General features: G+C 37.6%; 1 protein-coding gene across 1 annotated transcript in view; it reads left to right on the top strand.

Moving 5' to 3' along the window:
* LOC126989996 (uncharacterized) overlaps window positions 1-15172 on the top strand; it is a gene marked incomplete at its 5' end in the record, with an annotated part of 38269 nt that extends 23097 nt beyond the window's left edge. Inside the window, 2 exons of the mRNA XM_050848585.1 lie at window positions 13059-13241; window positions 14743-15172. Of these exons, the coding sequence (XP_050704542.1) occupies window positions 13059-13241; window positions 14743-14980 (421 nt within the window). The remainder of the gene's footprint in view (window positions 1-13058; window positions 13242-14742) is intronic.
* Window positions 15173-27414: the final 12242 nt, after the last annotated feature.

Raw genomic sequence — 27414 nt, forward strand, 5'->3', positions numbered from 1 at the left:
GATTTATTTTTGTTTTTTTCTTTAGTCCGGCCAAGAATTATTAACGTCGTCAACACCAAAACCGTCCGATATGTTTTTTCTTAACTGTCTTTTAAGAGGAAAACACGAGTAAAACAAAGACGAAAAGGAAAGAAAAGAAAAAATACAGGAATAGTATGTACCTCCCTTTATTTATGAAATATTTGTCTTAGCAACTGGATCAACTATATACAACCTCCTTTTATTTATTAGGGTTTTTGTTCTGTAAATTTTGTACCGCTGAAATATTTTTCTTAGCAACTGGATGAACTATATACAACCTCGTTTTATTTATCAGGGTTTTTGTTCTGTAAATTTTCTACCGCTGAAATATTTTTCTTAGCAACTGGATCAACTATATATATATATATATATATATATATATATATATATATATATATATATATATATATATATATATATATATATATATATATATATATATATATATATATATATATATATATATATATATATATATATATAATTGGTCGAGTGGCTAGGAAAAATATTTGTGAGGTAGAGAAATTTACAGAGGAAGCCAAATAAATAAAAGGAGGTTGAAGGAAAAGGAGGGCGTTTAGATAGTTTATCAGTTGCTAAGAAAAATATTACAGCGTTAGAGAAATTTGTACAAGAAAAAAGCCTAATAAATAAATGTAGGTTGTATATAGTTTATTCAGTTGCTAAGAAAAAATATTTTAGCGGTAGACAAATTTAACGAAGAAGCCTAATAAATAAAGGGAGGTTGATAGAAGAGAATAGCGTTTTAGATAGTATAATAAATAAAAGGAGGTTGTATATAGTTAATCAGTTGCTAAGAAAAATATTGCAGCGCTAGAGAAATTTACAGAAGATAAAGCCTACTCAATAAAATGAGGTCGAAGGAAAAGGATAGCGCATCTATATATATATATATATATATATATATATATATATATATATATATATATATATATATATATATATATATATATATATATATATATATATATATATATATATATATATATATATATATATATATATATATATATATATATATATATATATATATATATATATATATATATATATATATATATATATATATATATATATATATATATATATATATATATATATATATATATATATATATATATATATATATATATATATATATATATATATATATATATATATATATATATATATATAGTTGACCCACTTCCTAAGAAAATTATTTCAGCGGTAGAGAAATTTACAGAAGCCTAATGAATAAAGACAGGGAGGTTAAGAGAGTTGCTGAGTTGCTACGAGACATATGGCCGCGTTAGAAAATTATACAGAAGGAAAAGCATAATAAATAAAAGTAGGTTGAAGGATATATATATATATATATATATATATATATATATATATATATATATATATATATATATATATATATATATATATATATTTATATATATATATATATATATATATCTATATATATATATATATATATATATATATATATATATATATATATATGCATAAGTTATAAAGTAAATTGTATTCATATGCCTAACTATAGGTATTGTACTACAAAATATAATACAGTCTCATGTACAGGACTTCACAGAATATAAATATGTGGATGAAAAGAGGGTGCGGTGATGACGGGAGGGTCGGGAAAGTTTGTGGCGTGTGAAATGCGCGCACGAACGGCAGCTTGGCAGTGTAAGGGTTAAGATAGAGGTAGAGAAGGAGAATAGAAGGAAATTGACCTCTCTTTTTGGCCACTCCTTTGACTTCTATTCAGGAGCAGTAAGTAGCGGGCTTTTTTTTATATTTATCTTTACGCCCTTGAACTGTCTCTTATGCTGTAAGAAAAAAAAAGTGAGCTGAGTAAGACCGATAGATGGGACAGGTAAGAGAGAGATTGAAGAGGAGGAGACGAAGAAGGACAAGGATGAAAGATAAGCTGGAAATGGCAGGTAAAAAAGAGATAGAGTAGGAGGAGGAGGAGGAGGAGGAGGAGGGGAACAAGGATGAAAGATAAGCTGAAAATGACAGGTAAGAAAGAGATGGAGGAGGAGGAGGAGGAGGAGGATGACAAGGAGGAAAGGGGAGTTATGAGAGAGAAGGAAAACACGAAATAAAGAGTCGAAGTAAAGAAAGGGAAAGACATGAAACTGAGGAGGATGAGGAGACGTGAGGTAAAGAGGTAAAGATAGAGACGTGAGGAAAAGATAGAAGAGAAAAGAAAAGATAAGGAGAAGGAGGACAGATAGAAATAAAGAGTAGAGATAAAGGAAGAGAAATACAGACGAGGAGGAGATAGAAGGGAAGAAGAAGAAACACAAGAAATAAAGACGAGTTACGAAGAAGAGGGACAGTTGAAAATAGATGTGAGGAAAACGTAGAGAAACACAGGTGGGCAACAGACAAGAAAAAGAAAAAGAAAAAGAAACCAAGAACACGAGAAAGAACAAGTAGGAGGTTAGGGGGGAGTAGAGAACGTCAGGTGCGAAAGGTTCATAACGAGACTACCTGCTCAGCGGACTAATCTACTCAAGCTCACCTGGATTGCGCGTCAGGTGCGGGGACGAACGTGGGAAGGCGACTCGAGCCCTCCGCTCCTCACGCGCTGCCAGAAAGAGAATTATTTATAGATATGTCAAAGTTCTTATTCACTCGTTTATTCATCGAAGAAAGAGAAGGAAGGTAAAAAAAGGAACAAAAATAGACCGTGATCATCCCCACTTCACACGCGCTGCCGGGAAGGAAAAGAAGAAGGATTTATAGATGTTTGAAAGGGCTTACGATTATATATTGATTTATTAGAAGAAGAAAGAAGAGGAGAGTTAGGAAATGCATAGAAGACGCCTCGATGCTCTCCCCTTCACCCGCGTAGCCACGAAGAAAAAGAAGAAGGATTTATAGATGTTTGAAAGGGCTTACGATTAAATATATCGTTCTGTCACTTATTGATATATTAGATGAAGAAAGAAGAGAGTTAGGGAATGTATAAGAGTCGCCTCGATCCTCTCCACTTCACCCGCGCTGCCACGGAGAAAAATAAGAAGGATTTATAGATATGTGAAAGGACTTACGATTGTTCTCTCACTTATTGATATATTAGAAGAAGAAAAAGAGGAGAGTTAGGGAATGTATAAAAAACACCTCGATCCTTTCCACTTCACCCGCGCTGCCACGAAGAAAGAAAGAAGGATTTATCGACATTTAAAAGGATTTACGATTTTAATTCATGTATTCGTTTCTCAGGACGAAGTAAAGGAGGAAAGTAAAAAATTAAAAAAGGCTCATTATACCTTCTTAACGCTCTGGCAGGAAGAAAGACAAGGAAGAATTATAGACATTCAAAAAGGATTGACGATAATTAACTCTTTCAATCATTTCTTAAAACAAGGAGGTGAAGGAAAGTAAAAAAAATATAAAAATACTTCTTATACCGTCTTCACAGGCTTATATAAGGAAAGATTAACAGATATTCCAGAAGCCACACGATTTCAAATTCATTTTCTCATTTATCAAAACAAAGAAGTAAAGGAAAAGTGAAAAAAAACGTCTTCATAAATCGCATTATCAGACAATATAACCAAACAATATCCAAACAAGCAAACAATGGATAAACAACGGCCAAACAATGTACAAACAACAGGAAAACAATATAATCAGTGAGGTGGTTTTTAATTCAGTCCCAATATAACCAAAAAATATTCAAACAAGCAAACAACAATATAATCAGTGAGGTGGTTTTAAATTCAATCCCAATATAACCAAAAAATATTCAAACAAGCAAACAACAATATAATCAGTGAGGTGCTTTTAAATTCAATCCCAATATAACCAAACAATATTCAAACAAACAAACAATGGATAAACAACGACCAAACAATTAACAAACAACAGGAAAACAATAATAATCAGCGAGGTGGTTTTAAATTCAATCCAAATATGACTTTTTTTTTTTAATACATAGTAGAAGGAGGATACATGTTTCAACACAACACAATTATCAAACAACAAAAATAAAAAAATAAATACGTGAACATCAACCCAAAACATAAGTGAGGTATTTTCCGATGTAATCCCAATATGATGTTTTTTTTTAATATGTAACAGAAGGAAGATTTTTTTTTTTCAGTACCAACATTATCAAACAACATTATCAATACGTAAACAACAACCAAACAGCGAGAAGCGGGCTTTTTTATTATTGTTTCCTTTTTTTTTGTGCCCTTGAGCTGTCTCCTTTGTTGTAAAAAAAAAAAGTGAGGTATTTTCTATATTTTTCAACACAACACACTTATCAAACAACATAAACAAACACGAAACAAACAACAACCAAACAACAGTGAGGTATTTTCTTGTGTAATCCAAATATGACTTCTTTTAATACATCGTAGAAGGAAGATATATATTTCAACACAACACAATTATCAAACAACATCAACAAACACGGAACAAACAACAACCAAACAATAAGAATCGGTACAGTGGTTTCTGATCTCATCCTCGCCCGCCAGGTAAGAGGTGAGGCGAGGCGTGAATGGGCCCAGCAAGGTGTGCGCCGAGCAATTAGGGTTACCTGTTGAAGGCTGGCGGGGACGGAGGGCGAAGGGAGGAGGTAGGGGGCCGTTACCTAGCACCCACCTGTGACGCAACAACACCTGAGATTAAGTAATTTCTCTCAGCTGTAAAGGTCGACGAAGAAGCCCGTTTCGAGGGGGGGGGCATTGGAGGCTTGGAAACTTTGAGCATGGTTTGTCTGTTTCAATTCAGGAAACTTATTAGATTGCTTCTTTTACTTGTAGAATAGCTGCTGAGGACCTAATGTTTCCTCTCGGGTGTTTAGGTTAATAATGAAGCATGTTTCGTGGATGGGATTAGAAAATTTTGAACGAATTGATAAATAAACAAGTGAATTAATAGATAAAGAACCTCTGCTATAAGATCTTGAATACATATATATACGAAATACGTCTAATAATCTACAAGGTTACATAATAAACCGACTCCCTTCTTAGGCATTTATTCTCTAACTATTCGGGGCTTACACACCAATATTTAATGAGGCTTTCGTAGAGGTTGTGAGTGCTTCCATGGGTAGAAGATAGTAAGGACAGGTAAGAAGGAGATAGAGGAGGGGGACACGAGGGTAGAGGTTGTTAGTGCTTTCATGGGTAGAAGATAGAAGGGAAAGATAAGAAGGAGATAGAGGAGGAGGAGACGAGGGTAGAGGTTATAAGTGCTTTCATGGGTAGAAGTTAGAAGGGACAGATAAGAAGGAGATAGAGGAGGAGGAGACGAAGAAGGACAAGGAGGAAAGATAAGTTGAAGAGGAGGAGGAGGACAAATATTATGATCCTAGTGATAGTTTGACAAGGCTTCTTTTTTTTTTACAGCAAAGGAAACAGCTCAAGGGCAAGAGAAAAAGGAAAATATAATGAAATAAAAAGCCCGCTACTCGCTGCTCCCATAGAAGAGTTCAGAGAGTGGCCGGAAGATAGGTCAACAGTCTCCTCTTTGTACTGGACCTCCTCTCCCTTCTCCTCTTCTTCTTCCTCTTCTTCCTCCTCTTTCTTTTCTTCTTCATTCTCCACTCCTCATTCTCCTCCTTCCTTCCTTCCTTCCTTTCTTCCTTTTACAACCTCCGCCTCTTCCTCCTCTTCTTCCTCTTCCCCCTCCTTTTTCTTTTCTTCTTCATTCTCCACTCCTCCTACTCCTCCTCCTCCTCCTCTTCCTCCTGTATAAACGACGAACATCCTTCCTTCCTTCCTTCCTTCCTTTCTTCCTTTTACAGCCTCCGCCGCTTCCTCCTCTTCCTCCTCCTCTTTCTTTTCTTCTTCATTCTCCACTCCTCCTCCTCCTCCTCCTCCTCCTCCTCCTCCTGCATAAACGACGAACAACCTTTCTTCCTTCCTTCCTTCCTTCCTTTTACAGCCTCCTCTTTCTCCTCCTCTTCTTCTTCCTAATCTGTTTGTTTGTTTTTTGGTGTTTATTTCTCCCTCTCCCTCTCTTTCTCTTTCCCACTCTCCCTCTCTCTCTCTCTCTTTCTCTCTCTTTCGGGAGGAGAGGTGTCTTAATACCCTCCTCTTCTGCACCATGAACGTGAGAAACAGTCATGAGGAACCGGCTGATCTCCCCTGTGGCCTTGGGAAACAGTTGTTGTGAGAACCGGAAGGGTGTGAGAAAATAATAATCCTTACTTTTAAAACTCTTCCTCTGGTGCAAAATATGTCGAAAATGTTAGGGGCGTGTTTTGAGAAAGTTTAATAATGTTGAAGCCTATTATGTTTACAGGTAACTTGACAAATCGCAACGTCAACAAGGTACTTATTACATTATGTCCCTCCTTTCCTGTTAAATCCCTTCTCTGGGGCGGAAATTACGACGATAATGGATTTTTTAGTAAGTTTTGGACCATTTACGAGTCTAATGGATCTAAGGGTGAATTTGAAAAGCACTTTGCCGGCAAGTTTTGAGTCCCTTTTTGAGCCTAGTGCATTTACGAATAACTTTAAATCATTTAGTCGAATGTATGTTATTAAATCAACACTCTCTACATGTTCAGTCACTCTTCAGACGCAAATATATCGACAAAGATGAATTTTCAGCAAGTTTTGAGTACTTTTTGAACCTAATACATTTATGAATAGCTTAAAAAATCACTAATTCGAATGTATGTTATTAAATCAACCCTCTTTTACGTATTCAATCCCTTACCAGATGCAAAATTAAATACAAAGATGATTTTTTAAGTAAGTTTTGAGCCGTTTTTAATCTATTGCATCTGCCAGTAACTTCTAAATCACTAAGTCGAATGTATATTATTAATCAAGTCTCTTTTACGTATTCAATCCCTTATCAGGTGTAAATGTATCAACAAAGATGCATTTTTATTAAGTTTTAATCAATCTTTTTAGTTTAATCCATCTGTGATTAACTTATAGCATGACTGAAGCGGATGTTTGTTATCAATTCAACTCTCTTCCCTTATCCAGTCCCATTTTACAGATGCAAAAATATATACTAAGATATTTTTTTTTAAGTAAGTCTTGAGCCATTTCTGAGTCCAATGCAACTATGAGTAACTATTTAAACCACTCTGTCAGCACGTAAGCTTTTAAATCAACTCTCTTTTTATGTTTTTCCTTGTAATTTATCATTTTTCGGGGGCAGAAATATCAAGGGATGCATTTCTTATTCATTTTGAGGTTCGTGTTGATTCTAATGCTTCTACGAGCAACATAAAAGCATAAAATCGGCACGTAAGCTTTTAAATCAACTCTCTTTTTTATATTTTTCCTTGTAATTTATCATTTTTCGGGGGCAGAAATATCAAGGGATGCATTTCTTATTCATCTGGGTGTTCGTTTTAAGTCTAATGCTTCTACACGTAACATAAAAGCATAAAGACGGCACGTAAGCTTTTAAATCAACTCTCTTTTTTATATTTTTCCTTGTAATTTATCATTTTTCGGGGGCAGAAATATCAAGGGATGCATTTCTTATTCATCTGGGTGTTCGTTTTGAGTCTAATGCTTCTACACGTAACATAAAAGCATAAAGACGGCACGTACGCTATTAAATCGACTCTCTTTTTATGTTTTTTCTTGCAATTTATCATTTTTCGGGGGCAGAAATATCAAGAGGTGCATTTCTTATTCATTTGGGTGTTCGTTTTGAGTCTAATGCTTCTACGCGTAACATAAAAGCATACAGACGCCACGTACGCTATTAAATCAGCTTTCAAAACGTTTCTAATCGCTTCAGGTGCAGACATATAGATAAGGAGGGCGTGTTACCTTGAATTCTGATAACTTTCAAGGCTAAAGCGTCAACCGGTAACCTTTAAACACATACACATAAATACATGCATATATACATACATACATACATACATTAATTTATTTATTTCCTTTCCTTCCTTCTTTCTTACTCCATTTCTTTTACTCCTTTTATTTCCTTTTCTTTTCGTTTATTTCATCCATTTCCTTTCAGTCTACGCTTTCCTCATCCCTGCCTTGCCTTGCTCTCCTCTCTTCTCCTCTCCTCTCCTCTCCTCTCCTCTCTTATCACTGGTGGTACGATTTATTTTTACTGATAAATGATAACACCACGAAGTAAACAGGTTACATAATCCCTTCCTTTTTCCGTTTTATGATCGTTTTTTGTGTCTGATGCATGTATTTTTTTTATAGTAGTGCTTAACGGGCTTTTTATTGCTGTTTTGGCCCTTTATCTGCTTCCTTTGCTGTAAATAATAATAATAATAATAATAATAATAATAATAATAATAATAATAATAATAATAATAATAATAATAATAATAATAATAATAATAATAATAATAATAATAATAATAATAATAATAATAATATAACTTGCACCATACGGGTTACATACAAGAACCATTCAGGTCTTAAAGGAAATATCGAAACAAGTGTAAAAATTGAGTAAGCTTTTTTTTTCAGTAGTGGAAGAAACTCTATAGCAAAAATTAAATATACAGCCAAACGTTACTCCAAAGGGAAAATAAATAAGATGAGAATAATATTACAATAGAAAGGAAAAGAATGGAATAAAAAAGAGAAGAAAATGGAATGAATTATATCAAATGAGTAACAGAATAATGATGGAATAGAACAGAATGGAAGAAAAGACAAGAAAATAGAATGAATTATATAAAACGAGAGATAAAATAATGTTAGAATAGAACAGAATAGAAAAAAATAAGAAAATAGAATGAATTATATAAAACGAGAGATAAAATAACGATAAAATAGAACAGAATAGAATAAAAGATAAGAAAATACAATGAATTAAATAAAAAAATAGTGATAAAATAAAAATAAAATACAATAGAATGAAATCAAAGAGAAGAAACCAGAATAAATTATATAAAACAAGTAATATATTTTTTCTCTTCCATGTCCATCGGTAACTAACTAACTAATATATTACCCTCACACCGTTCTTAGGCCCCTTACTACATCACAACACTCACACAGTATAACATTCTCCACCATAACAACACGTGGAAGAGGAGAGGAGAGGAGAGGAGAGGGAGGAAAGGTAGGGATGAGGAAAGCGCGGAGAGACAGGTGGAAAAGTCCCTTGTGTATAATGTATCAGACGCAAAACGATAAACACTCACTATAAAAAAAATACGACCTTCAAGACACTTTCCCGAAGACGAAGAAGGATGTGCCAATGAGCTCCAGTCGACCTCATCTTCTACTTTCACGGGCTGTATATAGCGTCCACTCACCTCCTCTACTTTCCAGGGGTATATGAGGAAAGTTTACGGGAATATGACTTTGCGAGGTGGAAGAAGGAGATGAAAAGGAGGGAACGGAATGAAAAGGAAGGGAGGGAGGAAGGAAAGGAAGGGAGGGAAAGAAGGAAAAGAAGAAGAAGGGCAAGGGAAAGGAAGAAGAAAGGAAAGGAAAATGAGGAAGGAAAGCAAGCGAGGGAAAGAAGAAAAGGAAGTAGAAAAGCGAGGAAAAGAAATAAATGATAAAAAATGAGAAAAAAACTGAAAAAAAATTGAAAACTCTGAAGAACGGAAATCCTGAAAATGTAAAAATGCATAAGAAAAATATGAAAACTTGAAAAAGGAAAAAAGAAAAACAAATAAAAAATATGAAAAAATGAATGAAAATGGAAAGGAATGAAAGCAAAGAAAAAGAGGAAGGAAAGCAAGGGAAGGAAAGAAGGAGAGAGGAAGAAGAAAAGCAAGAAAACGGAGGGAAAGAAGAAAAGGAAAAGAAAAGCAAGGAAGAAGAAGAAAAGCAAGAAAAAGGAAGAGGAAAACCAAAGAAACAGAGGAAGTAAAGCAAGGGAGAGAAAGAAGGAAAAGTAGGAAGGAAAGAAACGGAAGAAAAGAAGAAGAAAACCAAGAAAACGGAAGAGGAAAAGAAAGAAAACTGGAAAAAGAAAAGCAAGGCAAATATCACCACTTCCAGCCCCTCTCTCTCCCTGCCAGACCGTCATTCCTTCTCGTCAAATTAGTGGAGCACCGTAAAAATGTGCAGCCTCTCTCCCTCCGCTTATTAGTCCTCTCCCTCCCTCTCTCTCTCTCTCTTGCTCTTTCTCTCTCCCGGGAAGACGCTTAGGGCGCTTAGTCTCCCAGCATGAGGTCGCGAGAGACGAGACGGATATACGGAAGGAGAGGAGGGAAAGAAGGTCACAGAAGGATAGTGAGAGGGAGGGAAAGGTGACATATGTACGAGAGAGGAAGGGAAAGAAAGTGATGGAAAGAATGGAGGAGGAAAGGAAGGTGACAGAAGGAGAGGAGGAAAAGAAGTGACATGTAGAAAAGGAAGGGAAAGAAGGGAAGAAGGAGGAAAAGAAGGAGGGAAAGGTGACATATACAAAAGGAAGGAAAGAAGAAGGAGGGAATGAAAGTGACAGAAAGAAAGAAAGGAGTGATAGAAAGTGACACATATATAGAAGGAAAGGAAGGAGGGAAGGAAGGAAGGTGACAGAAGGAAAGAAGGAGGAAAGGAAGGCGGAAAATAATGAAAAATGTTTGGTAGTTGTGGTGGTGGTGTGGCTGGCGTGTCTGAGGGAGGAGGAAACATGGAAACATGGACTAGCAGGCAGCAGAAAGCCTGTTGGCTCATTACTAGGCTGCCTGCGTTCAGTGATTCAATCAATCCGTTTGCCATAGGAGTGGCTTGCAGGGAAGGATTAAAGCACTTGTGTATCTACTCTTGGGAACGTTCAGTTCACTCCCGATGCAGCAAAGTGGCGATCAATGCGTTTCTTGAAGGAGTTGATGGTCTCTTCGCTAACCACTTCTGCAGGAAGGCTGTTCCAGTGGCGAACAACTCTATTCGAGAAATAACTCCTGCCGATGTCGGTATTGCATCGCTTTGCTTGAATTGTTTTTCCGTTGTTTCTTGTTCTCAGGTTGGTTTGTAGCGTGAAGAGTTTGGAGTGATCAACGTTGCTGAGGTTGTTCAGATACTTAAAGACTTGTATCATGTCTCCCCGCAGGCGTCCCTTTTCCAACGTGAAGAGGTTGAGTCGCTCGAGTCGCTCTTCATAGGGCTTCGTCCTCAGTGATGGTATCTTCGTGGCGCGGCGCTGTACTCTCTCAAGAAGGAAAAGGAAGGGAGGGAGGGAAGGAAAGGAAAGGAGGGAAAAAACGAAAGGAAGAAGAAAGGCAAGGGAAAGGGAAAGAAGGAAAGGAGGAAAAGCAAATACAGGAAAAAGAAAAAAAGGGGAAACATGGAAAGACAGGCAACAGAAAGCATATAGGCTCATTACGAGGTTGGCTGTTCTAGAGCCGTGATATGCCTGTATACTAGCTCAAAACACTACTCCTGTTATTAATTTTCAAGTTTGATCTTTTTTTTTAACTAGTTTTTTTCTTTTTTTTCATTTCTTTCTTTTTCTTTTTTTTCATTTCATTTTTCATTTTTTTCATCTTTTATTTTTTATTGTTATGTTTTAATGTTTTTTCCAGATTTTTTCTTCAGTTTTTTCATTTCCTTTTTTTTTTTCTTTCTTTTCATCTTTTATTTTTTTTTTATTTTATTGCTATGTCTCTCTCTCTCTCTCTCTCTCTCTCTCTCTCTCTCTCTCTCTCTCGCCAAAAAAAAATGTCATAAACAAGTATTTTCTTTTTTTCTTTTATTTTTTGTTCCTTTTTCCTCTTTTTTTTCAATTAGGCAAAACTTTTATGCCCCTGTGTGTGTGTGTGTGTGTGTGTGTGTGTGTGTGTGTGTGTGTGTGTGTGTGTGTGTGTGTATTGCACTTTACACTAACCGATTCCATTTATTTGTAACTTAATAAACAAAATAACGTTGAACTATGGATCTCTCTCTCTCTCTCTCGGTTATAAATCTTACACCAGTCCTGTCAAACCTCCTGTTGTTTATCCTCTCATCCATTTCAATTTTCTCTTCCTCCTCCTCCTCCTCCTCCTCCTCCTCCTCCTCCTCCTCTTCTCGTCTTTCTCATCCTCCCTTCCTTACCCAACGCCTCCTCTCCAACTCATCTCTATCTTTTCGCTTTCTTTTTCTTTCCTTTTACAACTCTTCCTTTCCCGCCTTACCTCACCACTCTCTTTTCCCTTCTTCTCCTCCTCCTTCTTTACCACTTAATCCCTTGTGCGTACCCTAATCCCCCTTCTTCTGATCTTCCTTATACTGCCTTACTAACCCTATTCCAACTCCTTGTCTTCTTTATTTAGCTCCTTTTTTTATATATTTACAAGCTATTCTACACTCTTTCACTCCTTCTCTTACTTTCTTATACCTTAATCCTCCTCCTCATCTTCCTTATACTGCTTTACTAACCCTGTTCCAACTCCTTGTCTTCCTTATTTAGCTCCTTTTTTTATATATTTACAAGCTATTCTACACTCTTTCACTCCTTCCCTTACTTCCTTATACCTTAATCCTCCTCCTCGTCTTCCTTATACTCTCTTACGAACCCTTCTTGTGCTCCTTGTCTTCATTATTTAGCTTCTTTCTTTATATTTACAAGCTATCCTACACTTCTTCACTCCTTCCCTTACTTCCTTATACCTTAATCCTCCTCCTCATCTTCCTTATACTCTCTTACGAATCCTTGTTCTGCTCCTTATCCTCCTTGTTAACTCCTTTCTTTATATTTACAAGTTATCCTACACTTCTTCACTACTTCCCTTGCTTCCTTATATCTTAATCCTCCTCCGCATCTTCCTTATACTCTCTTACGAACCCTTCTTCTGCTCCTTATCCTCCTTGTTGAACTCCTTTCTATATATTTAAATGCCTCCTTTCACTCCTCTACTGCGTTCATCCCTGCCTCATGACCTTTTTCTAATCCTCCTTCTCCTCCTCCTCTTACTCTCTTACGAACATTTAATCTACTCCCTACACTCCTTATCCAACTCCTTTCATATATCTGCAAATTCTACATGTTGCCTTTTACTCCATTACTACTGCCTCACACCCTCGTAATCAGCATCCTTTTCCTCCTTTCCCCCTTCCCACACTCCCTTATGACCCTCTCCTAATCCTCCTCCTTTTCTTCCTCTTCCTCAGGGTCGTGACGCAAGAGGAGGTCCACCAGTTCGTCTCATCCCTAAGCTGCTGCGCCTACATGGACGTCTCCGCCAAGCTCAATTATAACGTGGACAAGCTCTTCTACGAGTTGTTTGTGCTGGCTAACCTACCCATGGAGATGTCCCCGGCCCTGCATAAGCGTGTGTGCCCCATGCAGACTGGGTAAGTGTGCGGATGGAAGGGGGAGAGGCTGGAAGGGTAGGAAGGGGGGAATGATAGAGGGAGTGTGTGTGAGAGGAGGAAAGGGAGAAGTGGGGAATGAAAGGAAGGGAAGGATGGAAAGGTAGTGGTGATGGAAGGAGTCAATGAAGGAAGGAAGAAAGGGAGGACTAGAGGGAAGGGAGGGGATGGAAATAGAGGAGGTAATGGTAGAGGGAGAGAGTGTATGAAGGGAGGAAAGGAAAGATTGGGGATGAACGGAGAGATGGAATGAGTTGATGGAGGAGGGATAGAGGGAGGGAGTGAAGTGAGAGAAAAAGGGAAGGAAGATAAGGAGGAGGAGGAGGTAAAGAAGGAATGAAAGGACAGAAGGAAGGAAGGACAAAATGAATGAAGGTGGGAAGGAAGGAAAGGAAAGTGAAGAAGAGTAAAAGATGAAGAAAGGAGGGAGTAAATGAAAGAAGGAATGGTGAGGAAGAGAAAGAGAGAGAGAAAGGGAGTGAAAAAAAAATGAGAAGAAAGTAACAGAATAAGGAAGAGAGATAGAGAGTGTGTGTGAATGTAGGAGGAAGACGTGAAAAAGAATATGAATGAAGAAAATGCAAAACAAGGTAGAAAAGATACTATGCGTAGAAGGGAAGAAAGAAGAGAAAGAGGGGAAGAGAATGAAGGAAGGAAGTAAGTAGGACATGACGCAAATAAAAATTCAAAAGGAAAATGCAAAACAAGGTAGAAAAGATAATATACGTAGAAGGGAAGGAAGAAGAGAAAGAGGGAAGAGAATGAAGGAAGGAAGTAAGTAGGACATGACGCAAAAAAAAATTCAAGAGGAAAATGCAAAACAAGATAGAAAAGATACAATGCGTAGAAGGGGAGGAAGAAGAGAAAGAGGGAAGAGAATGAAGGAAGGAAGGAAGTAGGACATGACGCAAAAAAAAAAAATCAAAGGGTAAAGAGAAACAGAGAAAGAAAAAAAAAGGGGAAAGGAACAAAAAATAAAGATGAATCTGGAGCAAAAGAATTAAGTGGATAAAAATGACGTGATGAGAGAGAGGTTAGAAGTGGGAGGAGGATGTGGAGGAGGAGGGAATACGGTGTGAAGAGGGAGAGGGAGGGAAAGAGAGGAGGAGAGAAGGAAAGGAGAGAGGAGGAGGAGAGAGAGAGAGGAAGAGAGAGAGAGAGAGAGAGAGAGAGAGAGAGAGAGAGAGAGAGAGAGAGAGAGAGAGAGAGAGAGAGAGAGAGAGAGAGAGAGAGAGAGAGAGAGAGAGAGAGAGAGAGAGAGAGAGAGAGAGAGAGAGAGAGAGAGAGAGAGAGAGAGAGAGAGAGAGACGAACATAAGCAGCTCCACATCATTTTAAAGAGGACACACACACACACACACACACACACACACACACACACACACACACACACGCACACACAGCCCCCCTCACCCTCCCAACCCCGCCTTTACCCCCCCCCCCAGCATCCCCCATCTCACCCCGCATCTTTCTCTCACCAACAGACAAACTACAGCGACCTCCTGCCCCGTCGGAATCCCAGGTAGCTCAAGCAGGTATCGCGGGCTATCAATACGCCGGAGACTCAGCGATGCGTACGGAATGGTCGCCCCAAATGTACGCAGGCCTTCAATACGGACCGACCTATTGATTCTGCGAGCGAAGACCAGCTTGCATCTCGCTGGGCTCGACACATTAACGGGGAAGAAACCGAGAAAGGAGGTGTCGTGTGTTATTCAGTGAGGGAGAGAGACAGAGAGTGTGAGTGTGTGTGTGTGTGTGTGAGAGTGTGTGTGTGTGTGTGTGTGTGTGTGTGTGTGTGTTTGTAAGTGTGTGCACAGGTGTTGGTGGTGATGGTGGTGTCAATGACTAATGAGAGAAAACACCTGTACCCCCCCCTCTTCCCCCTCCTCTACTCCCTCTCCCCCTCCTCTCTCTCTCTCTCTGTCCCTATCTACCTATCTATCTCCCTTACCTGTCGAGTTTTACCTGACATTCCCAGCAACAGATGTGAGTGAGGCAGGTGTGTGTGTGTGTGTGTGTGTGTGTGTGTGTGTGTGTGTGTGTGTGTGTTATGGTGTTAGGTGGTATAGGGTAAGCTCCGGTGATGTTAGGTGATGTTATTATAACCTTAGGCGAAGTCAGGTGTGGCCAGGTAGTGTTAGGTTGGGTTACTGATCAATACTGGACAGGTGAGGCGTAGGGAGTGATGAGAATTCTATTGATAACCTATACCCACCTCGGTAGGCCTAAAGATCAAGGCCTATTGAGTTATCAGAGAGAGGAAACTAAATGCAAAATGGAATACGTAAGTGAATAAATCAGTGTTCTATTGTTAAGTGGGATTATCCATGTGACGAGTGTTCAAGAAATCCTGTTATTCACTATCAAAAAGAAAAAAAAAAGTTAATTCACTATCTATAAAAAAAATGGAAGTGTTGCGTGTCAGAGAGTATTATCATCGTTAAGTTTAGAATGTCAGTATAATAATAATAATAATAAAATAATAATGATACCCGATTCTCCAAATGTTCATAGTCTGCCCATGAAAATTATAGTGAAATCAAGGTGACGAGACCCTTTCGGCGTTGGGTCTCATTGGTTCTTCCTTTTCCTCCCAGCCACTCTACCACACACTCCCAACACCTATCGCTTCCTCTCCTATGTTACCTGATTCTATTTTCAACGAGAGGGAAAGTGATGAAGGAAGTGCAGGAAGGAGATAATGAAGGACTGAGTGTGTGAAGGAAGGAAGAAAGGGAAGAATAGTTAAAAGGTGTAGCTGGGGAAGGAAGGGAGAGGGGATAGAGAAGGTAATGATTGTATGAAAGGAGGAAGAAGAACAAGAAGAAAGGGGAGAACGGTTAAAAGGTGTAGATGGGTAAGGAAGGGAGAGGGGATAGAGAAGGTAATGACTGCGTGAAGGGAAGAATAGTTAATAGGAGAAGCTGAGAGGATGGGAGAGGGTGGATAAAGAAGGAAGGAAGAAAAGAGGGAAGAATAGTTAAAAAACGTAGCTGGGGAAGGAAGGAAGGGGTGGATAAAGAAGGAAGGAAGAAAAGAGGGAAGAATAGTTAAAAGACGTAGTTAGGGAAGGAAGGAAGGGGTGGATAGAAAAGATAATGACGGAGAAAGAGAGTGTGAAGAAGGAAGGAAGGAGAAACTGAGAGAAATGGATGGCGGTCAGTCCCTTCATAAATTTCCACTCCACGCGAAACTGACTCCCCTTTTGACTTCTCCCTCTCTTTTTCTCTTGCTGGAGCGGCATCAAACGGACTATTTTTTTGTTGTCTTTGGTTTACTGCCCCTGAGCTGCCTTCCTTTCTATATATAAAAGAGAGAGGAAGAGATAGATGTTGGGACGATATGTGGCGGAGCAGCGAGGAGGAGAGAAACCCGCGGAACCCAACGCAAAAAAGGTCTCGTCAATATGATTTCACTTATAAACAAGACATGGTTGGCTGCTCTTAATCTGTGTTTAAAAGAGGTAACACACACATGGGTCGGTCGATGTTTATGTTAAATGTTGAGAAGCTTATATTCAACGTGGCTCAAGATATTACTATACTGTGTTATAAAAAATGATGTTAATATAAAGTGAAATAATCGGTGTTGTCTCAAAGTTTTCTTCTTCTTATTTTTTTTTCTTGAACTCGATGTTGAATAATGAAAAAAAAAAGTGTTCACGTGGTAGATTTTCTTGTTTATTTTGACATCAAGATCACGTTTTTATTTTTTATATTCGGTGTTAATATTTTCATTATATATATTTTTTTATTTTTCAAGAGCATAATATTGGTTTCAGTCATTATGATATTACAAGAACAGATGAAAAATAACAACTTATCGATACTGACAACTTTAGATTCAAACAGTTTGGCTACACTGACTCAGACAAGTTCATTCTTCACACAAACCAAAGATCAAAATAACACGCAATTCATAGTCATTATTATCATCATTATCATCATTATTTTCATCACTCTTACTTCATCATTTCATCATTCTAATTCTTTCATCATCTTTTACTAACACCTATATTTTTCATCATTCATATTTCGCCATTATCATCCTCATCATCCTCATCATTTATTAACTCACGTATTCTTCATCATTCATATTTTATCATTATCATCATCATCATTTTCATCATCTGTTATTAACTCGTCATTCTTCATCATTCATATATTTCATCCTTATATCATTCTCATTCTTTCATCTTTTATTCATTGATTCATTCATCTATATTTTCAACCAATCATTCACTCGTTCATCTCTTCATTGACTAACTCACTGACGGGTTCACCACACTCACTCACTCACTATCATCATCATCATCATCATCATCATCACCATCATCATTGCAACAGCTCAACAGTATACCGAACAAACAGAACTTAAAACACTAATGAAAATAAAAACAAAAGTAAACAACCAAAATAAGCTCAACAGTAAAATAGAAGCAAGCAAACACACAAACACACATACACAAAACCATACCACAAAAAGACCAACACAACCACAAACAACAACAACAACAACAACAACAACAACAATACTAATAAAGATACGACTAATACTAATAATAATAATGATAGTAATAGTAAGATAAGCATTGGAGTTCTATTTTTGTTAATGTCTAAAAAATATATAAATAAAAATAATAAAAATAATAATAATAGTAAAAAAAATATACTGGACCGAAAGCTTACCGTCTCGATGTTAATAGTTTAGCGATCTATTTATGATACGTGTGAAGATAATTATTAATAAAAAAATACTTGGGAAACTTTGGATTGATTCATTGATAACCCTCAGTATAACGTAGTAGTAGTAGTAGTAGTAGTAGTAGTAGCAGTAGTAGTAGTAGTAGTGGAAATTCTTGTTGCTCTTGTTGTATGATTTTGGTAAAGGTTTTGTGCCTGTAGTAATAGTAGAGGTAGTAGGCCTAATAGTGGTAGTCGTGGTGATGGTGGTGGTAATGGTGGTGATGGTGGTAGGCGTGGTGGCGGTGGCAGTAAGTTAATATATATTTCCCGTGACCTCAATAACATTTTAGTGGCTCAGTCAGCGAGTTTTAAAGAGAAACAGAACAACAACTCGACGAGACTTTGTGAACAACAGCGAGTGTCTGAATCTTTTATGAGAGAGAGAGAGAGAGAGAGAGAGAGAGAGAGAGAGAGAGAGAGAGAGAGAGAGAGAGAGAGAGAGAGAGAGAGAGAGAGAGAGAGAGAGAGAGAGAGAGAGAGAGAGAGAGAGAGAGAGAGAGAGAGAGAAAACAGACACACACACACACACACACACACACACACACACACACATACACACACACACACATATACACACACACACACACCACACACACACACAGAAATGACGCAACATAATCCCCAGCCAACCGCTTTTTTTTCCCAAACAGTAATTGGTAATATCGGAAGGAGCGCTTATAAAGAAGTCAATATTGATGCCGTCTACGATATAACGAACCTCATTATGGAAGAAAAAGGGCAGATAGGGAGAGAGACGCTTTTTCGTAGTATTGGAAAAGTTACCAACAAAAGTTAAATTTAGAGACAGGTAATAAGGGAGTTTAGTAGTAGTAGTAGTAGTAGTAGTAGTAGAAGTAGAAGTAGTAGTAGTAGTAGTAGTAGTAGTAGTAGTAGTAGTAGTATAAGTAACAGCCGTAGCAACACACACACACACACACACACACACATACACACACACACAAACAAACAAACAAACAAAACCGCCAAGCCTCCACAAATGAGGGCTTCAATCCGCTTCCACAGTAACAGTAGGAGGATTACGAAGGGGATCGGATCGTATTCTGTCTATACATATTTTTGAGGGGAGGTGGAAGAATGATACCGAGCGAAACCCTTTTTTTTATATTACTGCAGTTTTCTGTATCACTGTTTCTTTTTAATTAGTCGCTGTACAGGTAAAAAATAAAGGTGTTTGGGTCTTCGGTGAATCATTAGTGGGGTTTTTTGTGTAGTATTTGAATGCCTTCCTTTGCATATGTATAAACGTGCCATGTTCGACTTACTAAACATGGTAGTTGTTCAGAAAATATGTATAAATAAATAAATAAAGGGGTGACTGAGTAAATAATGAAGTGAATGGATAAATACAGGAAAAGGTAAATAGGAAAAATAATTAAAAAGCGAATAAATGAATGAAGAAAATAGGAGGTAAGTAAATAGATAGACAGAAAATAGGAAATGAATAAATGAATAAAAAGTAAACAAACAAATGAGAAAAATATAAAAATAGCAAATGAAAAGATAGAAAAAAGAAAGAAATAACCGAATAAGAAAATAAATGAGGAGATAAACATAGAAAATAAAGAAAAAACTCTCTTGGGGGTACGAAATCAAAGAGAAATCCAACACTCCTGAATAGAAATAAATAAACAAAATAAAATAGTAAATAAGGACAGAAAATAAAGAAACAAATACAGTAAACAAGTCAGATAACACGAATTCCCTGATCCAAAATTCCTGAAACACTAAATTCCCATGACGACATCAAATATAAAGAATCCAACACCCCTGAATAGAAATAAATAAACAAAATAAAACAGTAAATAAGGACAGAAAAAGATAAACAAATACAGCAAACAAGTCAGAAAACACAAATTCCTGATCCAAAATTCCTGAAACACTAAATTCCCATGAGGACATCAAATATAAAGAATCCAACACCCCTGAATAGAAATAAATAAAATAAAATAAAACAGTAAATAAGGACAGAAAAAGATAAACAAACACAGCAAACAAGTCAGAAAACACAAATTCCTGATCCAGAATTCCTGACACTCTAAATTCCCATGAGGAGATCAAATAAAAGAATCCAACACTCTGAACGGGTATACGTAAAAACGGCCATGGTAATTTAGGACGGCGTTTGATGGTCCGAAAAAAAACGCTAATCCGATCCGATAGACATTTTGACAGGGAGGGAGTTTTATAATATGGAAAGCCTGTTAACCCGAACCGATGGAGGTGCAGTAATTGACTCAACACACTTTTACTATACACCGAACTCCACTTGGTCATTTATATATTTTTGTTTTCTCAAGCGTCAAATGGAAAATAAACGAAAAGAAAAAAGCAAAACCAGTACAGATGAAGTAATAGACAAGACCGTTTTGCTACACGGAATTCCTCGTCATTTACATTTTTTTTTTCTCGCGCGTAAAATAAGAGCGAAAAGAAGTAAACAAAATGGTCAGAGGTGAACTGATAGATGGCGCCACTATAAACAAAAAGAAGAAAGCAAAACTAATACGGATGAAGTAATAGACAAGACAGTTTTACTACGCGGAATTCCTCGTCATTTGCGTTTTTTTTTTCTCAAGCGTAGAATGGAGAACAGAAGCAAAAAGAAGACAGCAAAACCAATACAGATGAAGTAATAATAGACAAGACAGTTTTATTACACAGAATTCCTCGCCATTTATATATATTTTTTCTCAGGCGTAAAATGGAAAATAAGAGCGAAAATAAGTAAACAAAACCGTCAGAGGTGTAGTGATAGATGGCGCCACTATAAACACTTGCCTGCGCCATTAAAGAGGGGAAATAAGTCTGTATTCGGTCCATTAAAGGTAAAAAAAAAATATCGAAATGAAAAGAAAGAAAAGAAAAACGGAACTTTAAACCAAGAAAATAAAACAAATAATAATCTCATTGACTAAAAGAAGAAGAAAAAAACTCATTAACGAAAAAGATAGTGATTAGAGGGGACAAAAACTCCATATTTGCTCCATTAAAAGTAAAAAAAAAAAAAAAATTATATAAATGAAGAGAAAAAAACAATAAAGAAGAAAAAAGAAAGACCAACTCTCAGAAAAATAGAAAAATATATAATAATGAAAAAAAAAAAGAATAAAAAGACCAACTCAGAAAAATAAATTATAAAAGTGTAATCTCGATAACGAACTGGAAATAAATAAAAACAACACCCTGAAAACAAACAAATAAAATAATAAGAGGAAAAAAAACACCATTAACGGGCATTAGAGATAAAAGCAACACTAAAAGGAGAGCAATCGAGGTGAGAAATTCCAGGAAAAAAAGTGAGGGAAATAATCTCATAAAATACATAAACTCTCTCTCTCTCTCTCTCTCTCTCAGGTATTACTTTTTTCGTTGTCCGCTAAAACATTCATATATGCATTAAACTGTTGCTTCATTAAGTTATCAATTAATGAAGAAAAAAAAACTAAATATATACATACAAACACACATACATACATACATACATACATACCCATATACATACATACATACATACTCTTCTCTTTCGGCCACTCCTCTGAACTCTTTATTCGGACTTTTTTTTTCTTTTTTTTTTGAGCCTTGAGTTGCTTCCTTTAATGTCAAAAACACATACATACATACATACATACATACATAAATACAGACAGACAGACAGACAAACAGACACACTCACACACAAACACATACTTTAAATAAACACTATAATCCTCGCTTCGTGACTTTAATATAAAAAATACCAAAAAAAAAAGAAAAAAAGGCAAAATGACCTTAAAAGAAAACGGAATCATGACCCAAAAATGTCACTATAATATATTTTGACGAGGGAGAGAATGATCCGTATGACAGAGAGAGAGAGAGAGAGAGAGAGAGAGAGAGAGAGAGAGAGAGAGAGAGAGAGAGAGAGAGAGAGAGAGAGAGAGAGAGAGAGAGAGAGAAGGAGAGGGTAACGGTCTAGCCGTCAATCCTTCTGTCTATTGATTCGTATAGTGCTTCTTCGTTTCCTCCTCCTCCTCCTCCTCCTCCTCCTCCTCCTCCTAGTTCTATTCGTAGTTTCCCTCTTCAGTGTTAAATCTATTTCCTTTTGACCTACTTCAAGTTTTTTTTGTTTAGTTTTGTTTTGTTTTGTTTTTGTTCCCTTAAATTTGTCATATTTTTATTGTATTTATCTTTTTTTCTGTCTCATATTCATTCTTCTCTATCTTATTTTAACTTTCTTCCTCAATCTGCTGTTCATACTTTGCTTTTTCTGCTCTCTCTCTCTCTCTCTCACGTATTGTCGGTTTGCTTGTGTGTGTCCAGGAAATGGCTCAGAAACTCCTTCCTTGTTGCCACGAAAAAGTTTGATAGCCTTGTTGAGAGTTAGAGAGAGAGAGAGAGAGAGAGAGAGAGAGAGAGAGAGAGAGAGAGAGAGAGAGAGAGAGAGAGAGAGAGAGAGAGAGAGAGAGAGAGAGAGAGAGAGAGAGAGAGAGTGAGAGAGAGAGAGAGAGAGAGAAGGGTGGGGTGGGGTTGTGTTAGCTTTGTCCTTCAAAAAAAAAGTTGCAGGTAAGAGGAGGAGCAAGAAGAGGAGGAGGATGAGGATGAGGAGGAGGACATGAAGTAGGTAGACAACACGAGAAGAGGAAGAGGAAGAGGAGGAGGAGGAGGAGGAGGAGGAGGAGGAGGAGAAAAAAGAAGGGAAAAAAAAAACTAAATACACACTTAACAAAAAAAATTAAAAGAAATTTTGAAAGGGGGTGATGAGTTATTTATAGTAAGTCTCTCTCTCTCTCTCTCCCTCCCTCCTCCCCCACCCCTCTTTCATCCTCAAATCAATAGTCACCGGCGTCAATAGGTTAGTTAATAGGAAAGAGGAAAAAATAGTTACAGATTAATAAACGAAGCGCCTTTTTTTTTAATATATAAATAAAAGTTGTGATTCATTGTAGGGCGTCAAGTTTACACCGTATTTAAAAGTGTACCTGGTCATTTAGAGATAGATAGATACATAGGTAGTTAGAGAGAGAGAGAGAGAGAGAGAGAGAGAGAGAGAGAGAGAGAGAGAGAGAGAGAGAGAGAGAGAGAGAGAGAGAGAGAGGAATAAACACAGAGAGGCACAGAGACAGACAGGCAGCATCACACACACACACACACACACACACACACACACACACACACACACACACACACGCGCACAATCCCCCTTTGATGAATCTCTTGGGAACCGAATCTTCTTATATTTTTTTTTCCTTTTACTCCTTCTGAACCATCCTCCTTCTTCCTTCCTTCCTTCCTTCCTTCCTTCCTTCCTTCTCCTCCTTCTCCTGCTCCTCCTCCGAGAGTGGGTGAAGGAAGGGTCTATAGAAGGATGGTTAAGGACGTGTAGAAGGAAAGGGAGGAAAATAGGGATGGGAGAAAGGGAGATTAATGATGTAAAAGATGAAGGGAATGAAGGAAGGATGGGGAGAAAGAAGGGAGGATAACATGGAAAGAAGAGAGGAAGAATAAGGAAAGGGAGACAAATAGAAGGAAGAGACAGGGGAAGAGGGAGAAGGAGAAGGGAGAGAAAGAGAGGAAGGAAAAGGAGTAAAACATGATAAAGAAAAGGGATGTAGAGAAGGGAAAAAGAAACAGGATAAAGGAATGGAAAAAATAAATGAGGAAAAGAAAAGGGAAGGATGTAGAGGGAAGGAGAGATTGAGAGAAGGAAAGAAGGGAAGAAGATGGGAAAATAGGAAGGTAGGAGAGAAGAGAGGAGAAGGATGAAGGAAAGGAAGGGGAGAGATGGGAAAATAAGAGAGGGATAGAGGGAAGGGAAGGAAGGAAAGGAAGGAGGATGAAGGAAAAAGGAAGAAAAGAGAAAAGGGAGGAGAAGAATGAAAGGAAAGGAGGGAGGTAAGGAAGGGAGGGATATGGAGGGAAGGAGAGATGGAGGTACGAAAAGAAGGAAAAGGAAGGAGAATGAGAAAGAAAAGAAGGATGAAGGGGAGGGAGGGATATGGAGGGAAGGACAGATGGAGGTACGAAAAGATGGGAAAGGAAGGAGAATGGGAAATAGGAAGGAGGGAAGGAAGGAGGGAAGTGAAGGAGGTCAAAATATTATGGAGAAGGGTAATTTTGACGCTAAGAAAAAATCTCACGGGGAAAATAATTACACGAGGGAGGAAAATAAATATATACGACATGGATGTGACGATGGAAATGAGGAAGAGGAAGAGGGAAAAAAAGGACATAAAGGAAAACAAGAAAATAAAATAAAAAAGAAGAAAAATAAGAGCTGAGGAATAAGACGATGAAGAAGGAGATAAAGAAGACGGTAAAGAAGAACAAGAGGAGAAAGAAAAAAGAAAAGAAGATAAACGAGAATAAGAGAATACCAGAAGAGGATGATGGTGAAGAAGAAGAAGAAGAAGAAGAAGAGGAAGAAGAAGAAGAAGAAGAAGAAGAAGGATACCACCACCAACATCACCGCCACCAACAACAACAACATAAACAAACACAAACAACAACAGCATCATCAAACAAAACAGGAAGGTAATCCGAACCCAAAATCACACACACACACACACACACACACACACACACACACACACACCAGGACTCACCCTTAATCTTGCTCTTCTCAAAGGATATAATTTTTAAGCATATTCAAATTCTGAGGGACGGGAGATAGAGAGAGAGAGAAAGGGAGAGACGGAGAGAGAGAGATAAGGAGGGAGGGAACGAGGAAGGGAGGGAGGGAGATATATAGAGAGAAACGGAGGTAAAGTATGAAAGAGGAGAGAGAAAATAACGTAAAGAAGACATATAAAGGAGAAGAAATGCAAAGGAAGAAAGAAAGACGAGAAAAAAGAAAAGAAGGCGAATGAAAGGGAATTAAGAAGCGAGGAGAAGAAAGGAGATTTGAAAGGATGTGAAGGAATTAAAAGAACCAAGGAAGGGAGGGAAGGAGGGAGAGGGAGAGGGAAGGAGGGAGGAAAGCATTGAAATAAAGAACAAAGAGAGAGAGAGAGAGAGAAAAGGAGGTTGATGATGACGAAAATATGTGAAAATAAACCAGGAAGAAAAAAATATTAATAAGGGAGGAATGTGCTCTCTCTCTCTCTCTCTCTCTCTCTCTCACACACACACACACACACACACACACACACACACACACACACACACACACACACAGGAAGAGCCAAAGGGAAAAAACAGTAACCTTATTTTTTTTCTATTTCCTTTCTGAACACCATTTTTCTGCAACCAAATAAAATCTCCTCCCTTTTTCTCTTTTTTTTCTCTCCCTGTTTCCATCTCTCCTTCCCCTCCACGTTTCCTCCTGTTCTTCCTTCCCTTACTATCATATTTGCCTCCACTTCTATTTATTTCTCTCTCTCGCTCTGTCTATCTCTCTCCCTCTCCTTCCCTCCCTGTTTCCTCCTCTCCCTCCTTCCTTTCACTGTCATGTTATTTTATTTATATCCTTCTCTCTCTCTTTCTCTGTGTATCCTTCTCTCCTTCCCTTCCTCTCCTTGCTTTCCTCATCTCCGTCCTTCCTTCCTTCACTATCACACTTCCTTTCATTTCCGTCCCTTTTTCCTCTTCTCCCTTCCTCGTCTTCCCTCCAATCGTAACTCTTCACAATATAATGAAAACCGGGGTCCATTGTCCGTAGAGTTATGCGTGGGCTCGTAAGCTAATGTTGAATAAGGTGATATGATTTATTTTACGCCTTGAAACGCCTCTACTTCCCTCTTTCTCGCCTCCTCCTCATCTTCCCTCCATTGGTAGATTCCCTGAGCATTCTGAAAACTGGGGTCTTTTGTCCGTAGACTTACTCTGGGGATTAAAAGCTTATGTCTACAAGATGATATCAGGCCTACTTATTTTTAGCCTCGAGATGTACTTCAACTTTCCTCTTTATCATTTTGTGTTACGTGGAACTAAGATTAACATGTTTTTTTTCCCTTCAAACGTACTAACAATGGTGAGATAAGCATAATATTGATAAATCTCCTCTTTTAACAATATGTATTTACTTTTAAAACAACTACATTAACATTTCATTTAATATTTTCCTTCGTATCCACCCCCTCTATGACCTTACTCTCTCTCTCTCTCTCTCTCTCTCTCTTAATATAAACAAAACACTTTTTACATTGACATCTAACATTATTTTTATCATTATTATTCTCCTTATCAACGCCATCCATGACCTAACTGAATAAGGATGAATTCTCGTTACTATTGGATGTGTCTCGTAATATAAACAACAAACTCTTTTCGTTCAAACATCTGCCCTTTTTTTATTATCTTTCTCTTTTTTTATCAACGCCTTCTATGATCTTTCTATATATGACTAACTTCCTTTGCTACTGGTCGAATTTCGTAATATAAACAATACATTTTTTCATATTATTACTATTATTTTCCTATTTATCAACGCTAACTATGACCTATCTATATAATGACAAACTTCCTTTACTATTGTTTTGTATTTCGTGATATAATAAACAACACACTTTTTCGTTCAAACATTTAACATCTCTTTCATTATTGTCCTTATTTTCCCTCTTATCAACGTTAACTATGACCTATCTATATAATGACTAACTTCCTTTACTATTGGTCGTATTTCGTGATATGATAAACAACACACTTTTTCGTTCAAACATCTAACATCTATTTCATTATTTTTCTTATTTTCCCTATTATCAACGCTAACTATGACCTATCTATATAACGAGTACCTTCCTTTACTATTGTTTGTATTTCGTGATATGATAAACAATAGACTTTTTCGTTCAAACATCTAACATCTATCTCATTACTGTCCTTATTTTGCCTCTTATCAACGCCCTCTAAAACCTTGTTATATCGGTAGCGAATAGTCGTGGGCGATGACACTTGTCTGGTAACGGTTAATTTGCATTCAAGTGACAGGTTCGACCAATCTGTTTGCTCGCGCGGGGAACAGAATTGAGGTCGTGATTTGCTCTTGAAACTCAATCTGGGTGTGACTATCTGAGTGTGTGGGTGTGAGGGGGAAGGGGGGAGGGGGAGGAGGGAGGTGTGTGTGTGTGTGTGTGTGTGTGTGTGTGTGTGTGTGTGTGTGTGTGTGTGTGTGTGTGTGTGTGTGTGTGTGGATGTGGGTGTGGGTGTGTGGGGGAAGGGGGGGAAGGAGGAAGGGAGGTGTGTGTGTATGTGTGTGTGTGTGTGTGTGTGTGTTAATTTAAATGTCTGTCCACCATGAAATGTATCTTAATTTGTCCGTATCTGTTTGTCTGTCTGTCTGTCTGTCTGTATATAAGTATGTATGTATGTATGTATGTATGTATATATGTATGTAAGTGTGTGTGTGTGTGTGTGTGTGCGTTTGTGTGTGTGAGTCTGTCTGTCTCTCTCTCTCTCTCTCTCTCTCTTAAC

This window comes from Eriocheir sinensis, unplaced genomic scaffold (assembly GCF_024679095.1).
Source record: "Eriocheir sinensis breed Jianghai 21 unplaced genomic scaffold, ASM2467909v1 Scaffold1401, whole genome shotgun sequence".
Classification (NCBI taxonomy): domain Eukaryota; kingdom Metazoa; phylum Arthropoda; class Malacostraca; order Decapoda; family Varunidae; genus Eriocheir; species Eriocheir sinensis.